The sequence below is a fragment of the Nicotiana tabacum genome, chromosome 3 (genome assembly GCF_000715075.1).
Source record: "Nicotiana tabacum cultivar K326 chromosome 3, ASM71507v2, whole genome shotgun sequence".
Taxonomy (NCBI): domain Eukaryota; kingdom Viridiplantae; phylum Streptophyta; class Magnoliopsida; order Solanales; family Solanaceae; genus Nicotiana; species Nicotiana tabacum.
Window position 1 is genome coordinate 51,479,796 of NC_134082.1, and position 27,897 is coordinate 51,507,692.

The window sequence follows — 27,897 nt, forward strand, 5'->3', positions numbered from 1 at the left end:
CGGGTAAACAATTTGATTTGCTCATATGCTTTTTACTAATATGATCGATTCAATTGAATAGAAACGATTTCTTGTGGTATAATACGATAAATTTAATTGATTTAACTTATTATCCAAATTTTAAGTTAAACATTTCTGTCCTTATATTGATTAAATTGTATCTAAATATACCTTTCAAACATTTGATTGCTACTTCTTGTCGTATCTTGCCGATTATTTTCTATCTCAACTTTGTATATTCTTTATATTTTTTTTCTCTTCAAATCAGACTATTAGGAAATCGAATGGTACAACAAAAATATTTACACAGAGGTATTTATTTAGCTCCAGCACAGTATTGAAAAAAGGGAAGTGATTAAGCAACGACTAATATACTGCTTCGTTTCATGTACATACCTAAATACAAAACCAGAATATTATGAAGGTAACAAAATGAAAGAATGAAAATATATATCATTCGTCTCCTAAAACCCCTTTCCCTCCGGATACGAACACAACGTCAAACAAAAAGATATGAACATGTATATTTAACCTCAAGTTTCAGCCCAAAATAGCCTCGGAGATCAGAAAAGGGAAAACCAATGAAGAAACTATTAGAGTAGTAATTAACTGTTTTACAAGGATATCACAACTACTACTGTTCTTTTTGAGAACCAGTAATTATGGACGAGATGGCTGCGGCCAGAGCGGCCGTGAAGTTGGGATCCGCTGTGATGGCCGCCGTGGCAGCATTAAGTGTGTCAGAAAATGATGGTTGGTTGAGTGCATGTTGTGGAGGTTGACGATGAATGTCTTGAGAAACTTGTAGGCCTGAAAACTTTGATTGGTTATGTAAACCCTGTGGCATTGGTGGTGGTGGCATTGAAGTAATAAAATTTGGATTATGGGGGCCTATTGGAAAAGGAACTTGAAATTGAGCAGTTGGATGAGTTCTTTGATGATAAGGCGATACTGAATTTTGGTTCTGAGTTAGGTCCAATGTTATAGTTGGAAACGGTGCTGATGCTGAAATAGTTGCCACGCTTGGCGAACACGGAAGAATTGTCCGCGCTATGAAATTCGGGTTCATTAATCCGTCTGCACTTGGCATGGAACCTGAAAGCAGCATATTGGCAGCAGCTGATGTTGTTGATGCCATAGCCATGGCTGCTGGTGGTAGGGGGTGGTTATGTGTTCCTTCATAAGTTTTAATCAAAATTGTCCTGTCCTCAGCACACCTTTGCACCTGGACAATTAAAAGAAAACAACTTTTTAGACTTCACGTCAATTTATCAAACTCAAACTGTAGTATAATAAGTTTTAAGTTATACACTAATAGTATAAACAAAATTTATACTATCAGTGCAATTTAACCGATTATAACAGGTTTTATTAGTCTAATTTCAGGTTATTATATCAAGGTTGATATCAAAAGTCACATGTTGTATATCAATTTAAGGTGATGGTATAAATCTTCGTTAAGCTAGTGGTAGTACCTGTTTGCGCACTGGACAACCTACAGCCATGGTGCATCGATAATAAGCTCGGGGACATGGATTGCCTTTCGCCATCTTTTGTCCATATTTTCTCCACTGGCATCCGTCGCTAATCTGCAAATATTCCAATATATGAATAAGTGCTATACATATATTTACATGCTAACTAGGTACCAGTAGCATATTTTATTGAAGGATAAGTTATACACAGAATATAGTAATTTTTCTTACATTATCCATGCAGTTTAGCATGTTAGTTGCCATCTTCACTGGGTTATAATTAATGTATCATAGAGATCAACATGCGTACAATTATCTTATAAACGGTCAAATTGTGTAAAATATTTTTTATGTTGTCAGTGTATAGAGTTAAACTCTTCATTTAAACAGTACATTCAAACTAATTAAACTTAAAAAAAGTGATGTACCATGGGAGCTTCTGATCGGGCACGAACAGAAACACGAGCCTTCCTCATGGTTGCCTCTGTTGCTTGATCAATTGGGTATGAGGAATTCAATTTGGGGACCTTGTTACTTTCAGATTCTGGAGTTTCTTCTCTACCAATACCCTTGTTCCGAGGTGATTCAGAAACTGTTCTTTCTTCTGATGAAGAATAATGGGATTTAAGAGAATATGGCTCGTCCATGTGCTCACTTGGACCTAACTCTAAGAATTGTCTTCGAACCATATTTCCATCTTTTTCTTCAGGCTTTGCTTCCACAATCTGAACAAAATTTTAAAAAACACTTAAAAAACTATTTAAACTAATTACCAATTGAAGACTAAAATACAGTCCAATAAATCTAAAAAATTATATTACTCGTATAATAAAAAACAATTTTTGGGAAATGTATACCTCGTGGTCATTTTCAGTTCTTGAAATCTGTTGTTGTTGCATGAGTGTGACAAGATGCATCTGAAGTGCAGTATAATTGTTGCTGACCTGAGTAAGCATCCCTCTCAAACGCTGATTTTCAGCGTTCATTCTTCTGAGTTCAACTTGCAATTGTACTAACTGGTGTGAATTAAGACAAAATAAAATTAAATGTAATTCAATAACCAAATCAAGGAAAGTATTACAACTTAATTGAGGATTTTCTGGTCAAATAAATTATCGTCTTCATATAATTACCTCAATTTTGGCTCTTTTATCTTCTATCTCTGATGAAATCCCATCATCCACCGTTGATTGATCACTACCAGTGTTCACACTCACAAGTTGCAAACCAGTCTATATATTAAAGGGACCCGTTATTAGAAAATGAACAATTTTGGTCAATTTGAATAAACAAGAAAAAAAAGTAGTGGATCATATCACTTACATTTACAAACAATTCAGACCTCGCACTCGTAGTATTTTCACCATGAGAATCTTCCTTCTTTATAACAAGATCCATAGGCTTGATCCTCTTATCAGAGAAGAAATCAACTTCATTTAACATCACCCTTTTCTCATCAGCTGATGAAAAAAAAGCTTGCTCCTCCCTAGGGTTCATATTCACGTTATTCAACGTAGGACTTAAGTTAAAACCAAAAACTGCCTTGTTCTTGAAGAACCCAACTTGATGATCAGAAATATTTTCAAGGGTAAGTCCCCATCCAGCTTTGTCCATAAATCAAGAAAACAAAGAAAGAATATAAATATCCAAAGCAAAGAGCAAAAACAATATAATGGCGTATGATCAAGATAAGAAGAAGAGAAATATGATTGGTGAAATCTTTAAAGAAAAAAAATGATTTGGAGGGTCTAAGAAATTTTTTACTGATGCAATGGACACAGGTATATATAAAGAGTTAAGATGGTAGACTTACGTAGAGCAAACAATTAAGTCGATTTGATGCGTGTAGAAAAGGTTTGTGTGGTCAAATCGTAGAGAAAGAGAAAGGGGAAGATTTTTGAGAAAATAAACGTAAGGTGGTGCGTCAAGTGTGGGCGACAGGTGGCAGTGGGACCCAGGATTAAGGCGGGTTTCGTCTCAAATCGTCAAGACTGTGTTTGACTTGTTCGCAATAAAGTAAAGAGGAAGAAGAAATCCACCGGCCCGAATACTGCGGCGCCTTCCACGTGATGAAAATGCCTATGAGAAGAACAAAGTCAACTATTTTGAAGGACAAGCTTCTCGGGTCACATACGACTGGGTTTAGTGCTATTTTTAATTGAATTTTTTATGTTTTTCTTTCTTTTTTTTTTTGGCCATGAATTTTGTCAAAATAAATTTGGGATTTATTTTCAAAACTCATGTTTGGCCATAAATTTTGCCCATATTTTGGCAAAACCCCAAATCCCAAAATCACCCCAATTGCTAATTTTGGGCCAAAATCCCAAAACTTGGGAATTATATACATGTTTTTCCAAAATAAAGTTAGAAAATATGTTTTGAAAACGTATGTCCAAACACATTTTCATCTTCAAACCAAACTTCACTCAAATCAGATTTTTCAAAACAAATTTGAAATTTATGGCCAAACGCTAGCTTAGTTTGTGCTTTTCTGAAATAACTAGTATTAGTACCCGCGTTGATACGCGGACACTAATCATGTCAAATATTTAAGTTATTTGGATTGTATTTAAATAATCTTAAAATTTACACTTTCTCAGTAAATATAGATAGTCATTGGATATTAACTACATGAAAAAATTAATTATTTCTTCTATTTTTCTTTTTTGATATCATTCTTGTCGGTGTCATTGGATCCTAAAAATAGTCAGGAAGCAAAATAATAACTCATATTTATGGCAAAACAATCAAATATTGATCCAATGAATGACTCTTTGGATAACTCTTTTACTACTGCTTGAACTCTTATTTGGTGTGTTGATATCTCTTAAAAAATATTTCTTTCTTAAAATTTCAGTTTCTAAAACATTATTTTTTCAATAATAATTATTTTTATAATAATGTAATTGAAAATATTATTCTTAATTAAAAATTCATTTTATTTGGCTATCTAAAAATATAAAAAAATCTTTAGCTAGTGAATTCTTTTACTCCATTTTGATATATGACATTAACCATGTTAGGAAAGACTAAGAAACTCCAACTTCTCTCTAGAATGCATTCTCAACCCCTTGAGAAACAAGAGACTATTCCCCCAAAATCACCAGATTTAATCCAACACCCTCCCTTACCAAACAATCTGGAAAGACCAATATCCTTTAAGGATAAATTATTGAAATCTAACCTAACAATTTTCACTCCTTCCAAAGATCATGATGATATGTTTGAACCAACAAAGGCAGTGGAAGACACAAAAGTAGTGCATGATCCAGGGACTACTCTAGGTGAAGCTATACAAACCTCTCTTTCATTGGAAGATAGACAATGTATCTATGAGCCATGGAAATACTCTATTATAATCAAGTTAGTAGGGAAACGTATGCTACACCATTACCTAAAAGCGGAAGATCCAAGATCTATGGAAACCAACAGAGGACTTCTCTTTAATTGATCTTGGTGAGGACTATAACATTATCAAATTCACAAAGAAAGAAAACATGGATAAAGTTATTCACCTAGGGCCATGGTTTATCAATGGTCATTTCCTATCTATCTCCAAATGGAAATCAAATTTTGTGGCTAGAAATGAAAAACTAACTACCTCAGCAGTTTGGGTAAGGCTGCCCCAATTACCAACTGAATTCTACGATGGTAAAATCCTAGCAAAAATTGGTAATGCAATAGGACGCCTACTGAAAATTGATACATGCACCTCAACAACCCTAAGAGGTCGTTATGCAAGGATTTGTGTCGAAATCCCTTTGGAAATTCCAGTTCAATCCTTCCTATTTGTTGGAGACCTCAAACAGGATATACTCTATGAAGAGGAGGATTTTCTTTGCAAAAATTGTGGCCGTTTTGGTCACACACTAAGACAATGCACCTATATCAAAATGCAAAGCTTAGATCCTCACCATGCAGGACAAAAACATCAACAAGTAGCTACACAAGATGCTTGTGACTCTGAATAGAAAACTGTCTCCTTCAATAAGAAGAAGAATCAAGGCAAAAAAACTCCAAATCAAATGCCCACCATCCATGCAAAAGGCAACCAAGGTCCAGGTATTCCGATTAATTTATTCAATGCAAAAAATAGGTAAGTTCTTGTTTACTCAAATACTCCAATATAAAACAAAATTTAATCCTCTTAATAATCAAATTCCTCCTGTCATTACCCATCCAGAATCGACTATTGATCAAACTACCTCTCACATGAAAAATTACCTTTTAGAAGAGAGACAAATGGTTTTGACACAAACTACTATGGATAATGTCAATTTTATTAGTAAAAATAGTTTTAATCAATTAAATAATGAATTGGATCTTGACACACAAGATACTTGCAAGCAAGACTCCACCGTGACACCTTATATTGTCAACTCTTTATTGAAAATCAATACCATGCAAAATGACTCTAGTATGGACAAATCTACCCCTACCACTAATCCTACCCTTACTGCCCCAAACCCCCTTCTTAAACCGAAATCTCTCCAAAATCTTTCATTATCTAAAGAATCTACCCAAAATCCCTCCTTAAGATATGACAAGATCTCCCCCTCCATGCATGTTGACCAAATGGCAAAGACCATAGAAGAAAGTAGCCAAATGGACATTCTCATTGGTAATTCAAACAAAACCTTTAAGTGTTCTATAAAACATGACCTAGGGCAATCAAAAGCCATAGACAAAAACGAAGCAATCATCACCTCGCCCACCCAATCGGCTAACCTCTCCTCTTACCCAAAATCCCAAGCCAACTTCTAGTGCAATAAATTCAACTTGTTTTAACCAAAATGCCAAGAGTTCCTTCAACCCTAAGGAGAAGAACTCGACTAATCCAAATCCTGAGACAATGACACCCTCTCCAAATGGAAAACATTCCCCCCTCTATCCCCACGAACAGCCCCAAATTATTTACGCTTAACCTTCCCAAGCACAAGATTATCAACCCACGAGTTTGATGGAGTTAGGGATCATGGGTCATGCACTCTCGTTCACAGTGCCGATCAACAGCCAAGAAGCCATTGTGATCTTGCACAATACTCAATATCTAGCTCAACTTATCACGGAGGGAATGAGATTGGCAATGAACAATTATCTCAATCAAGTATGGCTCAACAATGTCATTCATCCCATGGCTCCATCATTGAACCCTCAAATGGCCCAAACAATGAGAGAACAATGGAATATGCCTCCTCAATTCAACCCCATGCACCCTCTAAATGCACCACTGGACCACCCATTCTTTCCAACGGAGATGTACACCCACATAAACCCTATCTTTCTCCCTTGGGATGTCAATCTAGGGGACCAAGGGATGTTACTCCTCCCCCCCTCCACCACCAGTACCCCCACCGTAACAACAAGAAGACCCCATACCAGGGCAGTGGAGGCAGAGATGGAGGAGGACGATGTCCCCCTAAATCTTCACTTATGGCCAACCCTAGAACTCTCAAACCTAGACGGAATAAAAATCTTTCTCTTCACGGAGAGGCACGAGAAGAGGTATATTCTCAGCTGCCCATTAGCCCTATACAAGTGCTCGATGGATATTCACCCTCCACACGACCCCACTGTGGGAAAGAAAGCAATGATCCTAGTTCCATCAATGAGGAGGAATCATGTCCAAGTGGGGGGATAAGGGAGAATGGGGAGATGAACAACACTGACTCTAATTTAGCCATGAATCAATCCAATAATTTCATAATATGGAATATACGGGGAGGAAACAATGACAACTTTAGGAGGAACTTTAGGGAGATGCTAGATACTCATAGGCCGAGCTTGGTTACTTTGTTGGAAACAAGGATGAACAACCATGCTGCCATGCTCAATGAATTTGGTTTCACTGAGATGATAGAAGTTTCATCGGAGGGGCAGTCAGGTGGTATGGTTATAATGTAGATGGATGATATAATCAACGTCCAAAATGTTGTTAGAAGAGGTCAGGAGATCCATGCAACCATAGAGGTACATCCTTTACGTAAACCTTGGCTCTTTACTTCGATTTATGTTAGTACCAATATTCATTATAGAAATATCATTTGGGATAACCTCGAAAATATTAGTAATACTTATAAAAACCTTGTCTAGTAGGTGGTGATTTTAATGACATTTTAACCGCTAGTGAGAAATTTGGAGGCAAACCAATCAAAGATAGTAGAGCTAAATATATTTGGTCTAAAATTAATAATTGTAACCTAGTTGATCTAGTCTTCAAGGGAAGCAAATACACATGGACCAATAATAGACATAACAATAAGAGTCTTATTTTAGAAAGACTTAATAAGGTTTTTGGAAATGAAGAATGGATTGAACTTTTTCCTAAAAGCTCTATTATCCATCTACCTAGAACCCACTCTGATCACAATCCTGTCCTAGTTGAATTAATTCCTAGAAATAGAACTGCTCATAAGGTCCCTTTTAGGCTAGAAACCTTTTGGTGTAAACATCCAGAGTTTTAATCTGTTGTTATAAACTCCTAGAATAATAGTGACTACTTTAAGGCTTGCTCTAACTTTATAGATAATGGTAAACCTTGGAAGGACAACACTTTTGGCAATATCATGGAAAGGAAGAGAAAACTCTTAGCTAGACTCCAAGGCATCCAATCTTCTAATAGCTACGCTACCAGCTCTTTCCTAAAAAAAAAATAGAATTAGATCTTCAACATGAGTTCAATGATATTCTAAAGATAGAAGAAGACTACTGGAAACTTAAATCCAGGATAATGTGGCCTAATGATGGTGACTCCAATACTAATTTCTTCCACATCTCTGCCACCAATAGAAAAAGAAGAAACAAAATTACTTTCTTCAAAGATAATGCTAGTAACTGGATAAATGATCATAGTCTTATTCTGTCCCATGTCCAAAACTACTTTACCTCTGCATTTACCTCCTCTCATACTCACTCTTCCTGGACTAACCCCCTAAATACTCAATCCAAATGTAAAAAGGTTAACCTAGATCATCTAGATGATCCCCTCCCAGAGAATGAGATTAAAAGTACAGTCTTCTCTTTCAAACCATTCAAGTCTCCCGGACCAGATGGTCTGCACCCCTTCTTCTTCCAAAAATATTGGTTCCATATAGGGGATTCTGTCAAGAAGCTATGCCATAACATCTTTAACAACCAAAAAATCCCTCCGAAAATTAACAAAATTTTTCTATGCCTCATTCCTAAATTCCATAATGCTAATAATATCAAAAACTTCAAATTTATTGGCTTATGCAACACTATCTATAAAATAATTACCAAGATTCTAGCCAATCGTATAAAACCTTTCCTTGATCAACTTATCAGTCCATATCAGGCTAGCTTTATGAAAAACAAAAGAGCCTCTGACATGCTATCATCATCCAGGAAATGATTTCTAGATTCATTAAACTGAAAGGTAAGCAAAACCATATGATTCTAAAAATTGACTTGGAAAAGGATTTTGATCGTTTTGAATGGTCTTTCATTCGTCACACCCTAGATTTCTTTAATTTCCCTCCCAAATTCTCTAAACTACTGCTAAATTGCATCTTTACCAGTAAAATAGCAATCTTAGTCAATGGAGCTGTTACAAACTATTTTCAACCAAGTAGAGGTATTGGACAAGGTGACCCCATCTCCCCCTACATCTTTATCCTCTGCCTAGAAATGCTTACCAGATATATAGAATACCAAGTGTACATCAAAAATTAGGACCCCATTTCCCTAGGTTATAAATGTCCAAAAATCTCCCACTTATTATTTGCTGATGACCTTTCTCTGATGGCTAGAGCTAATGCTAAATCTTGTCAGGCCATAAAAAATGGGCTTGACCAATTTTGCTCTCTATCTGATCAAAGCATCAACATTACTAAATTAAAGATTCTATTTTCAAAAAATTGTAACCACTCAATCATCACTAACATTACCACTTCTCTAGGTATTAAGAAGAGTAAAAAATTTGGTACATACCTTGGTTTCCCTATCCTCCACCACAACCCAAAACCTAGGGATTACAAATTCCTCATAGACAAGATGAGAACCAAACTTGCATCTTGGAAAATGAGGTTCTTTAGTTTGGCAGGAAGAACAACCATTGTGTCATCATGCCTTAATTCCATCCCAAACCATTACATGCAATACACCCTACTCCCTAGTGTTGATACCCAATTTTTCCCTAGGTATTTTTGTACCCAAAATACTTCCAAAATAGCATGTATGTGCATATATAAGCACGCCCAAGAGTTTTAGTATTTTTTTTAACGATTTCTAAATCGATTTACTACTTATTTTAATACCACAAAATCCAAAATTATCATTTTTTGTGAATAACTTATTTCATTCCCGTATTTACACCAAAATATAATTAAGGTGATTTTTGTATATTTTTTACAAATTTATTTGGCATTTTTAAGCTAATTGCATGTAATTGCAATTATGGCCTATTTTATGATTAATAGCATTTTATAATTATAAAATTGGTTCCAATATTTTTAAATTGATATTTATATAGTATTTGTTTGCTCAGTATTTTTAGTTTACTTTTAAAATCATTATTACTATTTTTATAAAATAAAAGGGGAAAATTGGCTATTTAACACTTAGCCTATTTTTATTTCAATAACAGCCTTTCTCCCTTTCAATTGTAGCCTCAATTGGCCCAATTTCCAGCCCCATTTCGATAGGAACCCGACCCATACCCAATTCAATTACCCAGTCCAGCTCCGATCTAATTTGAGCCATTGATCAAATGAGATCAACGGCCCAGATTTTATTTCCTAAAATTAAATCCCAACAACCCCCCCAGACCCCTCATTTTCCGAGACGGTCTCTCTCTCTCTCTCTCTCTCTATCTCTCTCTCTATACTGACTCTTGCTCTCCCTTCCCTCTAGAACCTTCTGGTTCTCTCCGATGAATCCACCGCCTCCCCGGCCATCTCCGGCCACCTCCCTTCAACCCCAAGGCTCTGATGGACCTTTCATCATCCTGTTCAACACCTCGAGGACCTTCGAGGCTTATGGACCATGGAGATTTGAGACCTAGGGTTCCTGGTTCTGCTATATGCGAGTTCTCCGGTGTGATTTCAGACGAAATCATACCCTATATGTCACGATCTATGAGGTTACGCCAGGTTTTTCCCACTTCTATTAGGTTTCTTTTTTTTTGAAACTCTAACTCTCTCCTGAATCTCTCAAAAACGGTGTCATTTCATGCTATCCCCATGTTTTCCTCTGTACTCTGTTTATTCTCGAGTTTATTCTGAAAGACCCTTTGCTTTGAACCATTTTTTTTACTTTCTTCGAAATTAGGATTTCTGGGATTTCTTTTTATGCATGCTTCGATTGATTTTCTTTATGATTAAAACCTTTTCGTTGTTTCTTCTGACCGATTTCTATGCTTTTACTATTTTTTTAGTTTGACTCTGCTAAAAACCCTAATTTCTAGAAAATGTTTCTTCATTCGATTATGTGTGTTAGCATGTTTCTTTGCTTCGATTACCTGTGTTAGCCTAATTTCCTTTGTCTTGTCTCTATGTGTTAGCATGTTTCCTCATTTGATTGTGTGTATTAGCCTGATCTCCCTTGCTTTGGTTCTGCCTACTGGCCTATTTGCTTGATTCTTGTTGATGTTTCATAGTCACCATGCTTCGAATATGTCTTGCTAAATCTTAAATTGTTTTCACTATCTCTGAGTGGTTATGTTTGTTCATCCCTTGCTCCTTCCTAGTTAACTTTGCTCGCTACTTTTGTTCATTTACCTCTATTTATATGTTAAAAATGCAGAATCATGACTTCACATGATTGATTCTGATTTTCCTTGATTGATTGGTTATTCAAAAACTTTCTTAAAAAAAACCTAACATTCTACCCGCCCGTTTGAATTAATTGGCTTTGTTACCTCATTTGTTATAGTACTCTATTCTTTTAAGCCTTTCCTTAATTGGAATTTTCTTGAATTTGGTCTTACTCGACTACTATATGCAAAACTGAACCTTGACTCTATCCTTATTTAATCCTACGCTGATTTTTCTTATTTTCCTTATATGGTGCTGAATCTTTTCGTTTGATTTTGATTCCCCTAATTAATGGGAGTACTTCCTTGATTCGTTGATTAATTGATTCTGAGTTCTTCAATTAACATATTTCCATGATTTTTACCTTATTTTACCACCTACTTTTGACTATAAATGCCCTAAGTCTTTACAAAAAAAAATAGATGGGAGAAAACAGTCTTCTGACTTACACACACCACTGAATACTTTCAAAATCTGCATTCCCTTTTGCTCTTTTGCTCTACTGCTATTCTCTGCTCCTTCTTATTTCTGGCTAAAAGCCAAGGCTAATATACTATTACTGCTTGTCTTTGCATCCTACTCTTGCTCTTTTATTGGTATGTCTTAACTCAGTTCCCAGCAATCATCCTAATGTGTTTACTTATAGTCTTTATATCTATGCCTATTACCTGCAGAGTTTGACATGTTCATATGCTACTGTACGCTTTACTTTACTGCAAATGCTTAATCCCTACTCCTTTACCCTCTATGTGTTTATAAATGGGGATTCGGGGCATGGGAACATGAATTGTTGTCCATGAACTAAATTTTGACCCCAAGTAAAGAGTGTGTCAGTATGTTTCATTGCTGATCATGCCTTTTCCCCCCTCTTCTTTGTTTACTGTTTCTGGTATGAATTCCCTATTATTACCCCTATGTATGCTGAGTTAAAGTTTATGGTCTGGTAGCCTTTAAATGGCTATCCAGGCCTGAACCTAGCTTTCAATAAGTCATAACTCCTCAATTTGAAAATAACAAATTGGTCAGGGATGTGCCAGCACTTCAAATTGCTTGGCATGACCACCAGCTTATCATTTCCCCTGCACTTGCACTTACTCTTAGGCTTTAAGTTCTGCCCCTCTCAAATGAGCCTTGCCTTGGGACCTTGAGTTCCCTCTGAACTTGGACATTTGAGGGCTGGCTTTTCTACACTACACTTTACTGTAATTCTGGAATGATGTTTGGGGTGTAAGCACTGCTTGGAGCTTTTGAAGCTCCTTGGAACTTTGACACATCCCAAATAAGAGAAGGCTTCGGAACCTGGATCCTTGAAAGTTGGTTTACTACATATGTCAGACTGGGAATCTGAATTAGGCCCTCCTTGGTTGGAATTCTGGTTTATTTATTTTTTTGATTAATTCCGATCTGCAATAATCTTGTAATAAACATTTGGGGTTGGCTACTGGAAAAGGGCAGGAAACTATGCATACAAGGGGTAGATATCATGCCTATAGGGGTTATCATTTCTGAAATTCTGTATCCCATCTAGAGATCATGCTTGTAGGAATTACTGTCTCTAAAAGTTCTGCGTTTTACAAATCACTGAAACTCTGCATTTTTATATAGATTCCATGTCCGTAAGAACTCTGCATTTTCATACTATGCCTATAGGATTTTCTGCACTTTCATATAGATACCATGTCTATAGGATTTTCTGCAATTTTGCATGTGCATCCGTCATTAGGCAAACTTGTTATAGGATTTAAACAACTAACCAATTGCATATAGATGACCTGCCTATAGGATTTCTGTATAATAATAACAGTGTTTAAAAACAGTGTTTAGAATCAGTGACACTTAGAAAGCATGCCTATAGGAGCTATTAACTAACTTGAATCGCCAATTCATCTAAAATCATTAGCAATAGCACGTAAGCACTTGCAGAACTTATGTTTTTGTAACTGACAATTCCTTTCTGCAATCAGTCTACTTCTTTATTTCCGAAACTTATAGATATCATGCCTATAGGTTCTATTTAACGCCTAGGCAAGACTTAGGGTAAAATTTTATAATTGCATCAGTTTTGATAATTACAACCAGCAGGTAGGCCTAATTTGGACCTCTTATCTGAAAATATGTGATAAGTTAGCCACCCTTCCTACGTTAAGTTTAATACAGACCAAACCAGTATTTGTAAGTCATGCTAAATAATCTGCTGCTTTGAATAAGGAGGCGACTTGAGCCTTAACTGCTATCTGTTATAGTTTGTCGCCTAGATTTTTATCCTTTTAAAACTCCACAAAAGCCCCAACTCCCTCCCCTTTAGGATTAGTAGTCTCATATGTCTCCGGGACTGATAGGATTGGGACGGGCAATAGCATGCAATAAGTAACGATACCATTTCGCGCTTTAACACCTTAACGGGGTGGGAAAGGTAGATATGGATATGATGACCGATGCGCTAATATCACGTGCGACCCCTCTTCTGAGGAGTAATCGCTGGATATTGCATTGAAGTGATCCATATTAGTTATAAACTTAGGACCCCCCCTCCCCCTTCCTTTATTTGTTTCCATCTCTTCTTGTAAAACTATTCAAATCTCTTTTCATGAATTTCTGCCCTCTCTACTTACCTTCGAAAATTTTCAACCTGTTTGCAATGTTATATGTGAATCCTTATTTGAGCCTTGATTGTTTACTTGTAAAGTCACAATTGTAACATGGCCGGGAACCACACTAGTGGATCTTGAGGGGTGCCTAACACCTTACCCTCGGGATAATTTCTAGCTCTTACCCTAATCTCTGGTCTCTTCGTCTCAAACCCTTCTTAAAGTGTCCTAATGCACTATAATCATTAGGTGGCGACTCTTCAACTTCTAAACCCAATTCTCGAAAGGTAATAGAGTTGTCCTCCCAATGTCGTATACCCGATTTCTGACCCCACGGTTAGAGAAAAAGGGGGCGTCGACAACATGGCGACTCTGCTGGGGAGTCTTTAGGCTTTTACCATTGCATGTTGCTTGTGACTTTACTATCTCATTAATTGCTTTTATTTACTGTCTTTTATTCTTTCCCTACGAAACTAACTTGGCTTGTCATGTCTTTGCTTTCTTTTTACTGCTTTCCTTTACTGCTTTATTTTAATACTGTTGTAATTATTGCAATTATTGTAATCATTTATCTTATGAACATGGAAATACATGTCAATTTGTTTCATTCTTGTAAACTGCATATTCAACATCATGTTCTACTCGTGCCAAACAAATACCATAGAAACGCTTATAATGAGTGGTTGCACTCTTACAATATTATCACCTTTTAAATTTGGCAAAGGCGTATTTGCGGTAAAACCAGTCGATCAGCGGTGCAGTCGACGGTTCCGTGCCTTTCCCTCTTGAGTTGTCCGCTCAAGGGTACTTGTCTAATACCCTAATAGAAACCTTACTCTGTTCAATTGTACATGCATCATGGTCAAACCTAGCCGAGTCAGTTATGTTGTCCACATAATGACTCATTAAGATAGCCTTGTCCCAAGTCCATTGGGTTTCCCTGAAACCCAAACGGACACCTATTTGTTCTATGCATTTATTTGGAGAACTAAATGATTTTATGCTAATTATTGGTTTAAATAGTCGAGTCTGGCGGGGTAAGGGTCTAACACTCTATTTTGCAGAAAATGAGGCACGAAGTCCCCGGATTTGGCATGGTAAAAAACATTCATCCAAGGCTACTGAATTGGTGGGAAGATCTCCACTCCAGTGATCAGACACTCGTCCGCAAGTACTTAGGGAATCTGCCTTCTCTTCTAGAAATCCAGCCTAACAACAAAATCATAGTGACAGGTCCGTGTTCCGCTTTGGGGACCTTGAAATGACTCTTTTGCTCGAAGAAATAGGAGGCTTAGCTGGTATTCCTTGGGAGACTCCGGGTTTGCTTATGCCAGAAAATCGCAAGGGTAGGGGTTTCATTAAGATGATGGGACTGAAGAAGAACCCAGACTTGACTTGTTTGAAAGACTCCTACATCCCATTCGACTATCTGTATGAGAGGTACGGCCATAGCAAGTCATACCGCACCTACTCAGATGAATTTTCCCTCACCTCACTGGGGCATATTCACAGAAGGGTCTTCGTATTCATGTTTTGTTTCCTGGGAATGATAGTGTTCCCTATGAAGAAGGCTAGGATCCACACCAGACTGGCCATGGTAACTAAGACTCTGAGGAAGGAATTGGCGGACAACCTTTCAGTATAGTGCCCATGATTGTTGCTGAGATATACCGGGCTCTGGGTAACTGTCAGCGAAAAGCCAGTCATTTTGAGGGATGCAATTTATTACTTCAGCTTTGGCTCATGGAGCACCTCCAGAAAGGAGAATACCGACAAGAGATCTTACGCAGAGACTGGGATAATCACATTGCCTTCCACCAGCCAAGGCGTATGAATTATATGCCAAACATGTTCGCTCAGCCAGAAAACGCTGGAAGATGGGTGGAGCTATTTGAGAATCTAAAAGAAGACCAAGTATAGTGGATAGTCGAATGGTTCCCTACAAAAGAATTCATTGCTCGATCCCGAGATGCACCATTTCTCATACTCATTGGTCTAAGAGGAACTTATCCCTACGTTCCCCTCCGAGCCATGAGACAGGCTGGAAGGAAGCAAATCATACCAAGGGTCGACAAAATGAGTCACTTTAGGGCTGATTTCCAGGACGATGATAGCCCTCACAAATGCCAAGCTCAACACATGTGGCATTGCAAGCTCGTTTTGGGGAAAGAATATATTGATCCAGACAGGTATCATGCTGGTTGCATGCCGCACTATTCGGGTTGGTTGGAAGATAATCACAATGCTATGGGTCAGCCCGGGTTCATTCACGGACACAGAATCATCGACGAGAAAGCTGAAGCACGAGTTAAGTACAATCAACTGCGCAAGAGAATCCGAGAGTGTGAAAGTGAGCATCGGGAAATACAAGAAGCCCATCAAAAGTTGATCGATGAATGGAAGGATATGGCTGTCAGCGCCAACAAACGACTAGGGTATTTGGAGCGGGGTCTAGTGGAGCTAGAAGGAAAGTTCCTCAAGAGGATTGAAGATTGTCGGAACGCTAAAGGGAATGCAGGCGGACATTTGGCCCAAGCTTATGTGCTGCTAGGACTGCGCGAGCTGGTGAAGCTGTTCGAGGGGGATATAGATGCCAAATCTGAGGAAGGTCCTTCTGGGACCAAGTAGTTAGGAATCTTTTATTTCGCTTTTAATGATGTAATAAGGCCAATGGCCACTAGTGACATTTTATTTTCTTAGTATCGTTGTGAATTCGTCTTATTTTTATCAATAAGATGAGGCATTTAGCATTATAAGTTCTCCAAATTAACTTGTCGCTAGGCCTACCTTGGGCACAACGAGGCACCCAAATTAGGACACGATTTATATTCTTGCACAATGTGTTTAAATATTGCAACATTTTCTTCTCATAACCCGCACTAACTTGTTACCTTTTTTGTTTTTTTTATATTTATTCCTCTCCCCAAAGGTTAGTTCGTGCATTCTGGCACCATCATCATACAGTACGAGATCCAAGGGCCCTCCACCTCCTCCTCCTCCGAGTCCTATCCGGAACAAGAGCAAAGGTAGAATGGGAGATTCAAGCGCCAGAAAGGAAATTGAAAGAATTGAGATTCCTCAGGGTACCCCGGTTGCTAAGGAAACTGCTGCCCAACTTGAGCAGAAACTGTTGAAGTTCCAAGAAGAACTGGATCAAGTTCGGAACTTGGCAAATTTATCATTCACTTTCACCGCTCCTGATGTCAACTTTTCAAATGCTCAAAATCCCGCACCTCCACAGAACACCCCACAACCACAGATGCAACTCACTCATATTCAACATTGCAACACATACCACACTCCACTACCCATTCCTGAACCACTGAACACCCCAAACGACCACCCCCACAGCACTCCCATCTACGTAGATACCATACCCTATTACACTCAACCAATCTCAAGTGCACCTGAGTCTGATGACAAGGACTCTCTTATCAGAAACTTGGCAGCAGAACTAGAAATTGACCAGCCGAGTCCAGGGCATGGAAGGAAACAAAGGCATAGAGGGGCTGAATTATGAGGACCTCTGCATTCAACCAGATGTTGAACTTCCGGAGGGATACAAACCTCCCAAGTTCGAAATGTTCGATGGCACGGGAGATCCCAGAGTCCATTTGAGGACATATTGTGATAAGTTGGTTGGAGTCGGAAGGGATGAGAAAATCCGTAAGAAACTCTTTATGAGAAGCCTGAAGGGGGATGCTTTATCCTGGTACATCAGTCAAGACCCCAAGAAATGGATAAGCTGGGTAGGTATGGCATCAGATTTCATGGATAGGTTCCGATTCAATACAGAGAATGCACCGGATGTATTCTACATCCAGAATCTGAAGAAGAAGCCTACCGAGACATTCCGCGACTATGCTACTCGTTGGAGATCAGAGGCTTCTAAGGTCAGGCCGGTCTTAGAAGAGGAACAGATAAATAGATTCTTCGTCCGGGCTCAGGACCCATAATATTATGAGAGGTTGATGCTGATCGAGGGCCAGAAATTCTCCGATATCATCAAGCTGGGAGAAAGAATTGAGGAAGGCATTAAGAATGGTATGGTTACTAATCTTGAAGCATTGCAGGCCACCAACAAGGCATTACAGTCTGGTGGCACATCCAAGAAGAAGGACGTCAATGTCGTGATGGTCGCACATGGAGACAAATCACCACTAAAATACCACACTTACCCGTCACCTCCACTTACATATCACCCTGTCCCAAATTACCAAGCACCCGCACCCACTTACCAAAATCCATCACCCATTTACCAATTATCCCCACCTCCCGCATATCAACCCACTTCACCCAGATACTCTCAACCTACACCTGTTTACCAAGCCTATAATGCCCAACCCTCTCACTACCAAGCACCTCCCACTCGCCAAAATCTCCCCAGACCCAGACCAAATTTTGACCGCAGACCTCCCAGACAATATACAGCCATCGCTGAGCCAATTGACCAGCTGTATGAGAAACTTAAAGCTGCTGGTTACGTCTCCCCTATCCCTGTCATAACTCCAGAAAATCCTTCCCAGTGGGTCAACCCTAATAAGACCTGTGCGTACCACTCCGGCATGAAGGGACATATCATTGATGAGTGCCGCTCATTGAAGGACAAGATTCAAACTCTGATCGACAATAAGGTTATCATAGCAAAGGAGCCTGCTCCTAATGTCCGCAAAAACCCTCTGCCTGATCACAGAGGTGGGGACATTCACATGATCGAGATTGAAGATGACTGGGACTCCAAGGGATCGATAGGATTGATTGCTGAGGATGATGAGCTAAAGAAACCGACATTCACACTTAACTCGATTATTGTACAGAACCAGCCCTCCAGGGGCGATGAAGTAAATATGTCTATACCCCTCGAATTTGAAGCACCTTCTTCTGCGAAGGTGGCCGGGCCAATTGAGGTTGAGTTTGGGGTTCCAAAGGCACCTGTACCCTTTGAAGTTGATGTGTTACCACCGGGGGTACCCATTCCTATAGCAATGTCAGACGTAAGACCGTTACACTCATACCATGGTATTATACAGCTGAAGCAAGGAGGAAAGGAATGACCGAGACAGGAGAAGCAATTGTTGCGCAGGGTATGACCAGAACAGGCAGGGTTTACACTCCAGAGCACCTAGCTGAGTCTAGTAAGTAAGCCTCAGGACGGACTACTGAAACTAGTCCCGATGATCTTTGGAGGAAAATAAAAGCTAAGGAGTATTCGGTCGTTGAGCAGTTGAACAAAACACCAACACAGATCTCCATCTTAGCTCTTCTACAGAACTCTGACGCACACAAAAATGCCTTGATGAAAATATTGAGCGAAGCTTATGTGCCCAGCAATATAACTGGGGGCGAAATGGCAAATATGGTAGGACAAATATTGGAAAGCCACAAAATCACCTTCCACAAAGATGAACTGCCGCCGGAAGGACGCTGCTACCAAATGGACTGATGATTGTCAGAAAGCTTTTGACAGAATTAAGGAATACCTGTCAATGCCGCCGGTCTTGGTTTCGCCTGAGCCAGGAAGACCCCTATTGCTTTACCTTGCTGTCTTGGATAGAGCATTCGGTTGTATTCTAGGACAACATGATGAAATAGGGAGGAAGGAGCAAGCCATCTACTATCTCAGTAAGAAGTTCACACCGTACGAGGCCCGATATTCTCTTTTAGAATGCACTTGTTGTGTTGTGATACTTATCTCATATCTAGAATGGACCCTCTGAAGTATATCTTCCAGAAGCCCATGCCAACTGGCAAGCTCGCCAAGTGGCAGATCCTGCTAAGTTTTGACATTGTTTACGTGACCCAGAAAGCAATCAAAGGGCAAGTTTTGGCGGACCATCTCGCCGAGAATTCCGTGGACGGAGAATACGAGCACCTAAAAACATATTTTCCCGATGAAGAGGTATCTTTCATAGGAGAAGATATTGCAGAATCCTATGATGGATGGAGGTTGTTTTTCGACGGAGCTGTAAATTTCAAAGGAGTTGGCATAAGAGCAGTCTTAGTATCAGAAACCGGCCAGCACTACCTGGTATCCTCCAAGCTCAGGTTCCCTTGCACCAATAATATGGCCGAATATGAAGCCTGCATCTTGGGGCTCAAAATGGTCATTGACATGAACGTTCAGGAGTTGCTAGTGATCGGGGATTCAGACTTGCTCATACATCAGGTTCGAGGAGAGTGGGCAACCAAGAACTCTAAGATACTTCCCTACTTGCATCATATAGAGGAGTTGAGAAAAAGGTTCACAAAGACAAAATTTCAGCACGTCCCCAGAGTCCAGAATGAGTTTGCGGATGCATTAGCTACTTTATCGTCCATGATCCAGCATCCAGATACAAATTTCATTGATCTCATCCCAGTAATGATTCATGATCAGCTAGCTTATTGTTCCCACGTTGAGGAGGAAGCGGATGGAAAACCATGGTTCCATGACATCAAGGAGTACTTGATAACAGGGGCATATCCAGGACTTGCCAATGCTACTCAGAAGCGTACACTTCATAGTCTATCCAGCAACTATTTTCACAGTGGAGGAATCCTGTACATGAGGACTCCCGATTTGGGTTTACTAAGGTGTGTCGAAGCAAAATAAGCATCCAAGCTATTGGACGAAGTGCATGCAGGGACCTGCGGGCCGCACATGAACGGTTTTGTCTTAGCAAAGAAGATACTCCGAGTAGGGTATTTTTGGATGACTATGGAAACAGACTGTATCCAGTATGTTTGCAAATGTCATCGCTGTCAGATACATGCAGATATGATAAAGACGCCTCCAAACAAGCTTACTGCGACAAGCTCACCATGGCCATTCACCGCTTGGGGAATGGATGTTATCGGACCTATCAAGCCTGCCGCATCAAATGGGCACAGGTTCATCCTAGTGGCAATCGATTATTTTACCAAATGGGTCGAAGCAGCATCATACAAGGCGGTCACTAAGAAGGTTGTGGTGGGTTTCGTCCGCGACCGCATTGTTTGTCGGTTCGGGGTTCCAGAATCAATCATCACTGATAATGGTTCCAATCTCAACAGCGACTTGATGAAAGCAATGTGTGAAACTTTCAAGATCAAACACAAGAACTCTACAGCCTACAGGCCTCAGATGAATGGAGCTGTGGAAGCAGCCAACAAGAATATCAAGAAGATACTAAGGAAGATGGTCGAAAGGCACAAACAATGGCATGAGAAGTTATCATTCGCCTTATTTGGATACCGCACTACAGTCCGCACATCGACCGGGGCAACTCCGTACATGTTGGTTTATGGTACAGAGGCGGTCATCCCCGCCGAGGTAGAAATTCCCTCCTTAAGGATCATACAATAAGTAGAATTGGATGATGCAGAATGGATAAAAGGTCGCTACGAGCAGTTAGCCCTTATAGATGGAAAAAGGATGAATGCAGTTTGCAACAGTTAGTTGTATCATAACAGAATGTCCAGAGCCTTCAACAAAAGGGTTAAGCCAAGGAAGTTTACACAGGGGCAGCTGGTGTTGAAGAAAATATTCCCACATCAAGATGAAGCCAAGGGGAAGTTCTCTCCGAATTGGCAGGGTCCGTACATGGTCCACCGGGTTCTAACTGGAGGAGCCCTTATTCTTGCAGAGATGGATGGAGAAGTCTGGACGAAACCAATCAATTCAGATGTAGTGACACAATATTATGTGTGATCACTTATGATTCCCTCAATGATGTAATTTGAACTATGCCTGACCTGATTCCTATTTAAGAGGGGATACGTAGGCAGCCCTATGGGTTCGGTCATAATTTAATGAAAATTCCATTTTCCCCGCTATTGGAACTAGGGCAGAATTTTGAGGAGGACCCTCAAAATTCCGAAGTTAATTTTAGTTCATGCATCGCCAGAAGCGCCAGCCCAGTAAACTGGGGCAAAATTTTGAGGAGGACCCTCAAAATTCCGGAGAAAAAGAGGTTGCAATGTCTTGAACCACGTCGCAGTCGTTGGTTCATCTAAAGAAAACTATTTTTTGATTATATATTTACTAGAGCATGCATAACTATTATCTGAATTGCTATTGTTTAGCGACGCTACCCCAATAACATACAACGTCAAGGGCCCAGGGAAGACGAACTAACCTTTCCCCTTATAGAACTCACAATTTTTCTTTGGATGCAGGCACTCGACTTGAAATATCGTCAAGTATATTTATGTACGCATACTTTCCCAAGAATGCAACTTCTTAGAATCATCACTTGCCCATAATTGCTATCCATACACAATCTCCCCAGCAGTCATATTGTCGTAATCGACTATCAGCTAAGAGATCTTACTACTAATCATCCTTCCGCATTTCTCTGCATTGCATAAGGCTACCTTTCTGCCTTCCGAGGTTAAGCTCTACCTCCATCTACATCGCATAAGGCTACCTTTCTTCCTTTCGAAACTAAGCATTGTCTCCATCCGCATTTCTCTACATCGCATAAGGCTACCTTTCTACCTTTCGAGAATAAGCATTGTCTCCATCCGCATTTCTCTACATTGCATAAGGCTACCTTTCTGCTTTCCGAGGTTAAGCTCTACCTCCATCTGCATTCTGCATAAGGCTACTTATCTACCTTTCGAGACTAAGCTCTGTCTCCATTTGTATTTTGCATAAGGCTATCTTTCTGCCTTCCGAGGTTAAGCTCTACCTCCATCCTGCATGGCTAAAATATCGCCGCTTCATCTCTCTTGCATGGCTAAAATAGCGACGTTTTACTTTGCATCGGCTGAAATACCGCCACCTTTATTTACGTCTTGCATCGGCAGAAAGATCGCCACCTTCTGCATTTCATGGGCTGAAAGATCGCCAAACTTTCCAAAGGCATCATGGTTCGGAGGCATCATTCTCATAGCCCGAGAACATCATTTCATAGCCTGCGAATCTTTTATTATACGCTTCCTGGCCCAGGACGTCATGGTCTGAGGACGTCATCCTAACCGTCCAAATACAACATTCATAGTCTGATGGGAACTTGCATCACGTTTAAATTTACGCACAATATGCGCTCGTACTGCTTACTTGCAGGTACATCGGCTGGCAACAACCGTTTTAGCAGGAGCGATCTCGCTCCGGTTCCTGCAGCCTATCGATTTTTCAGAAAGCTTCTCTCAATCTAAAACATCGAGTCTGTCCGTTTCAAATCTCCATCGGCATATTCCGCCAATGGATCCTGAACTACATATGGCCTGATTCCTGTAAGACCAGGGATATGTAGGCGGCTCAAAAACCAGATCTCGGTCAAAATTCTTTTCAATCGCCGCTTCCGATCAAAATTGGCCATCTTATCTTTACCTGACAACTCTTTTATCCTCCTCGAGTAAGGAGGGGCAGCTGTTGATACCCAATTTTTTCCTAGGTATTTTTGTACCCAAAATACTTCCAAAATAGCATGTATGTGCATATATAAGCACACCCAAGAGTTTTAGTATTTTTTTTAACGATTTCTAAACCGATTAAGGTGATTTTTGCATATTTTGTACAAATTTATTTGGCATTTTTAAGCTAATTGCATGTAATTGCAATTATGGCCTATTTTATGATTAATAGCATTTTATAATTATAAAATTGGTTTCAATATTTTTAAATTGATATTTATATAGTATTTGTTTGCTCAGTATTTTTAATTTACTTTTAAAATCATTATTACTATTTTTATAAAATAAAAAGGGAAAATTGGCTATTTAACACTTAGCCTATTTTTATTTCAATAACAACCTTTCTCCCTTTCAATTGTAGCCTCAATTGGCCCAATTTCCAGCCCCATTTCGATAGGAACCCGACCCGTACCCAATTCAATTACCTGGTCCAGCTTCGATCTAATCTGAGCCGTTGATCAAATGAGATCAACGGCCCAGATTTTATTTCCTAAAATTAAATCCCAACAACCCCCCCTCCCCAGACCCCTCATTTTCCAAGACGGTCTCTCTCTATACTAACTCTTGTTCTCCCTTCCCTATAGAACCTTCTGGTTCTCTCTGATGAATCCACCGCCTCCCCGGCCATCTCCGGCCACCTCCCTTTAATCCCAAGGCTCCGATGGACCTTTCATCGTCCTGTTCAACACCTCGAGGACCTTCGAGGCTTATGGACCATGGCGATTTGAGACCTATGGTTCCTGGTTCTGCTATATGCGAGTTCTCCGATGTGATTTCAGCCTGAATCACACCCTATATGTCACGATCTATGAGGTTACGACAGGTTTTTCCCACTTCTATTAGGTTTCTTTTTTTTTGAAACCATAACTCTCTCCTGAATCTCTAAAAAACGGTGTCATTTCATGCTATCCTCATGTTTTCCTCTGTGCTCTATTTATTCTCGAGTTTATTCTGAAAGACCCTTTGCTTTGAACCATTTTTTTTACTTTCTTCGAAATTAGGATTTCTGGGATTTCTTTTTATGCATGCTTCGATTGATTTTCTTTATGATTAAAACCTTTTCGTTGTTTATTCTGACCGATTTCTATGCTTTTACTGTTTTTTTAGTTTGACTCTATTAAAAACCCTAATTTCTAGAAAATGTTTCTTCATTCAATTATGTGTGTTAGCATGTTTCTTTGCTTCGATTACCTGTGTTAGCCTAATTTCCTTTGTCTTCTCTCTATGTGTTAGCATGTTTCCTCGTTTGATTGTGTGTATTAGCCTGATCTCCCTTGCTTTGTTCTGCCTACTGGCCAATTTGCTTGATTCTTGTTGATGTTTCATAGTCACCATGCTTCGAATATGTCTTGCTGAATCTTAACTTGTTTTCACTATCTCTGAGTGGTTATGTTTGTTCATCCCTTGCTCCTTCCTAGTTAACTTTGCTTGCTACTTTTGTTCATTTACCTCTATTTATATGTTAAAAATGCAGAATCAGGACTTAACATGATTGATTCTGATTTTCCTTGATTGATTGGTTATTCAAAAACGTTCTTAAAAAAACCTAACATTCTACCCGCCCGTTTGAATTAATTGGCTTTGTTACCTCATTTGTTATAGTACTCTATTCTTTTAAGCCTTTCCTTAATTGGAATTTTCCTGAATTTGGTCTTACTCGACTACTATATGCAATACTGAACCTTGACTCTTTCCTTATTTAATCCTACGCTGATTTTTCCTATTTGCCTTATATGGTGCTGAATCTTTTCGTTTGATTTTGATTCCCCTAATTAATGGGAGTACTTCCTTGATTCGTTGATTAATTGATTCCAGGTTCTTCAATTAACATATTTCCATGATTTTTACCTTATTTTACCACCTACTTTTGACAATAAATGCCTTAAGTCTTTACAAAAAAAACAGAGGCGAGAAAACAGTCTTCTGACTTACACACACCACTGAATACTTTCAAAATCTGCATTCCCTTTTGCTCTTTTGCTCTACTGCTGTTCTCTGCTCCTTCTTATTTCTAGCTAAAAGCCAAGGCTAATATACTATTACTGCTTGTCTTTGCATCCTACTCTTGCTCTTTTACTGGTATGTCTTAACTCAGTTCCCAGCAATCATCCTAACGTATTTACTTATAGTCTTTATATCTATACCTATTACCTGCAGAGTTTGACATGTTCATATGCTACTGTACGTTTTACTTTCCTGCAAATACTTGATCCCTACTCCCTTACCCTCTATCTGTTTATAAATGGGGATTCAGGGCATGACAACATGAATTGTTGTCCATGAACTAAATTTTGACCCCAAGTAAAGAGTGTGTCAGTATGTTTCATTGCTGATCATGCCCTTTGCCCCCCTTTTCTTTGTTTACTGTTTGTGGTATGAATTCCTTATCATTACCCCTATGTATGCTAAGTTAAAGTTTATGGTCTGGTAGCCTTTAAACGGCTATCCAGGCCTGAACCTGGCTTTCAATAAGTCATAACTCCTCAATTTGAAAATAACAAATTGGTCAGGGGTGTGCCAGCACTTCAAATTGCTTGGCATGACCACCAGCTTATTATTTCCCCTGCACTTGCACTTACTTATAGACTTTAAGTTCTGCCCCTCTCATATGAGCCTTGCCTTGGGACCTTGAGTTCCCTCTGAACTTGGACATTTGAGGGCTGGCTTTTCTGCACCGCATTTTACTATAATTCTGGAATCATGTTTGGGGTGTAAGAACTGCCTGGAGATCTTGAAGCTCCTTGGAACTTTGACACATCCCAAATAAGAGAAGGCTTCGGAACCTGGATCCTTGAAAGTTGGTTTACTACATATGTCAGACCAGGAGTCTGAATTAGGCCCTTCTTGGTTGGAATTCTGATTTCGGATGTATTTTATTTATTTATTTTTTTGATTAATTCTTGTCTGCAATAATCTTGTAATAAACATTTGGGGTTGGCTAGTGGAAAAGGGCAGGGAACTATGCATGCAAGCGGTAGATATCATGCCTATAAGGGTTATCATTTCTGAAATTCTGTATCCCATCTAGAAATCATGCTTGTAGGAATTACTGTCTCTAAAAGTTCTGCGTTTTACAAATTACCGAAACTCTGCATTTTTATAAAGATGCCATGTCCGTAGGAACTCTGCATTTTCATACTATGCCTATAGGATTTTCAGCACTTTCATATATATACCATGTCTATAGGATTTTCTACAATTTTGCAAGTGCATTCGTCATTAGGCAAACTTGTTATAGGATTTAAACAACTAACCAATTGCATATAGATGACCTGCCTATAGGATTTCTGTATAATAATAACAGTATTTAAAAACAGTTTTTAGAATCAGTGACACTTAGAAAGCATGCCTATAGGAGCTATTAACTAACTTGAATCGCCAATTCGTCTAAAATCATTAGCAATAACACGTAAGCACTTGCAGAACTTATGTTTTTGTAACTGAAAATTCCTTTCTGCAATCAGTCTACTTCTTTATTTCCGAAACTTATAGATATCATGCCTATAGGGTCTGTTTAACGCCGATGCAAGCCTTAGGTTAAAATTTTATAATTGCATCAGTTTTGATAATTACAACCAGCAGGCAGGCCTAATTTGGACCTCTTATATGAAAATATGTGATAAGTTAGACACCCTTCCTACGTTAAGTTTAATACAGACCAAACCAGTATTTGTAAGTCATGCTAAATAATCTGCTGCTTTGAATAAGGAGGCGACTTGAGCACTGCTATTTGTATCCCTCTCAACTGCTATCTGTTATAGCTTGTCGCCTAGAATTTTATCCTTTTGAAACTCCGCAAAAGTCCCAACTCCCTTCCCTTTAGGATTAGTAGTCCCATATGCCTCCGGAACTGATAGGATTCGGACGGGCAATAGCATGCATTAAGTCACGATACCATTTTGCGCTTTAACACTTTAACGGGGTGGGAAGGGTAGATATGGATATGATGACTGATGCGCTAATATCACGTGCGACCCCTCTTCTGAGGAGTGATCGATGGATATTGCATTGAAGTGATCCATATTAGTTATAAACTTCGGACCCCCTTCCCTTTATTTGCTTCCATCTCTTCTTGTAAAACTGTTCAAATCTCTTTTCATGAATTTCTGCCCTCTCTACTTACCTTCGAAAATTTTCAACCTGTTTGCAATGTTATATGTGAATCCTTATTTGAGCCTTGATTGTTTACTTGTAAAGTCACAATTGTAACATGGCCGGAAACCACACTAGTGGATCTTGAGGGGTGCCTAACACCTTCCCCTCGGGATAATTTCTAGCCCTTACCCTAATCTCTGGTCTCTTCGTCTCAAACCCTTCTTAAAGTGTCCTAATGCACTATAATCATTAGGTGGCGACTCTTCAACTTCTAAACCCAATTCTCGAAAGGGAATAGAGTTGTCCTCCCAATGTCGTATACCCGATTTCTGACCCCACGATTAAAGAAAAAGGGGGCGTCGACAGCATGGCGACTCTGTTGGGGAGTCTTTAGGCTTTTATCATTGCATGTTGCTTGTGACTTTACTATCTCATTAATTGCTTTTATTTACTGTTTTTTATTCTTTCCCTACGAAACTGACTTGGCTCTTCATGTCTTTGCTTTCTTTTAACTACTTTCCTTTACTGCTTTATTTCAATACTGTTGTAATTACTGTAATTATTGTAATCATTTATCTTATGAACGTG

At 39.2% G+C, this 27,897-nt stretch overlaps 2 protein-coding genes across 2 annotated transcripts; one reads left to right on the top strand and one right to left on the bottom strand.

Annotated features, from left to right (window-relative positions):
- Positions 1-337: 337 nt before the first annotated feature.
- Positions 338-3,232, bottom strand: LOC107807966 (WRKY transcription factor 6). Its single transcript, XM_016632446.2, has 6 exons — positions 2,799-3,232; positions 2,609-2,707; positions 2,333-2,491; positions 1,904-2,200; positions 1,476-1,589; positions 338-1,225 (listed from the first exon to the last, which is right to left on the bottom strand). Exons 1-6 carry the CDS (start codon positions 3,087-3,089, stop codon positions 635-637), a joined length of 1,551 nt encoding a protein of 516 aa, XP_016487932.1. The 5' UTR covers positions 3,090-3,232; the 3' UTR covers positions 338-634.
- Positions 3,233-4,972: 1,740 nt separating this feature from the next.
- On the top strand, positions 4,973-5,446 carry LOC142176302 (uncharacterized). The gene has a single exon (XM_075243432.1). It carries the CDS (start codon positions 4,973-4,975, stop codon positions 5,444-5,446), a length of 474 nt encoding a protein of 157 aa, XP_075099533.1.
- The last annotated feature ends 22,451 nt before the right edge of the window (positions 5,447-27,897 follow it).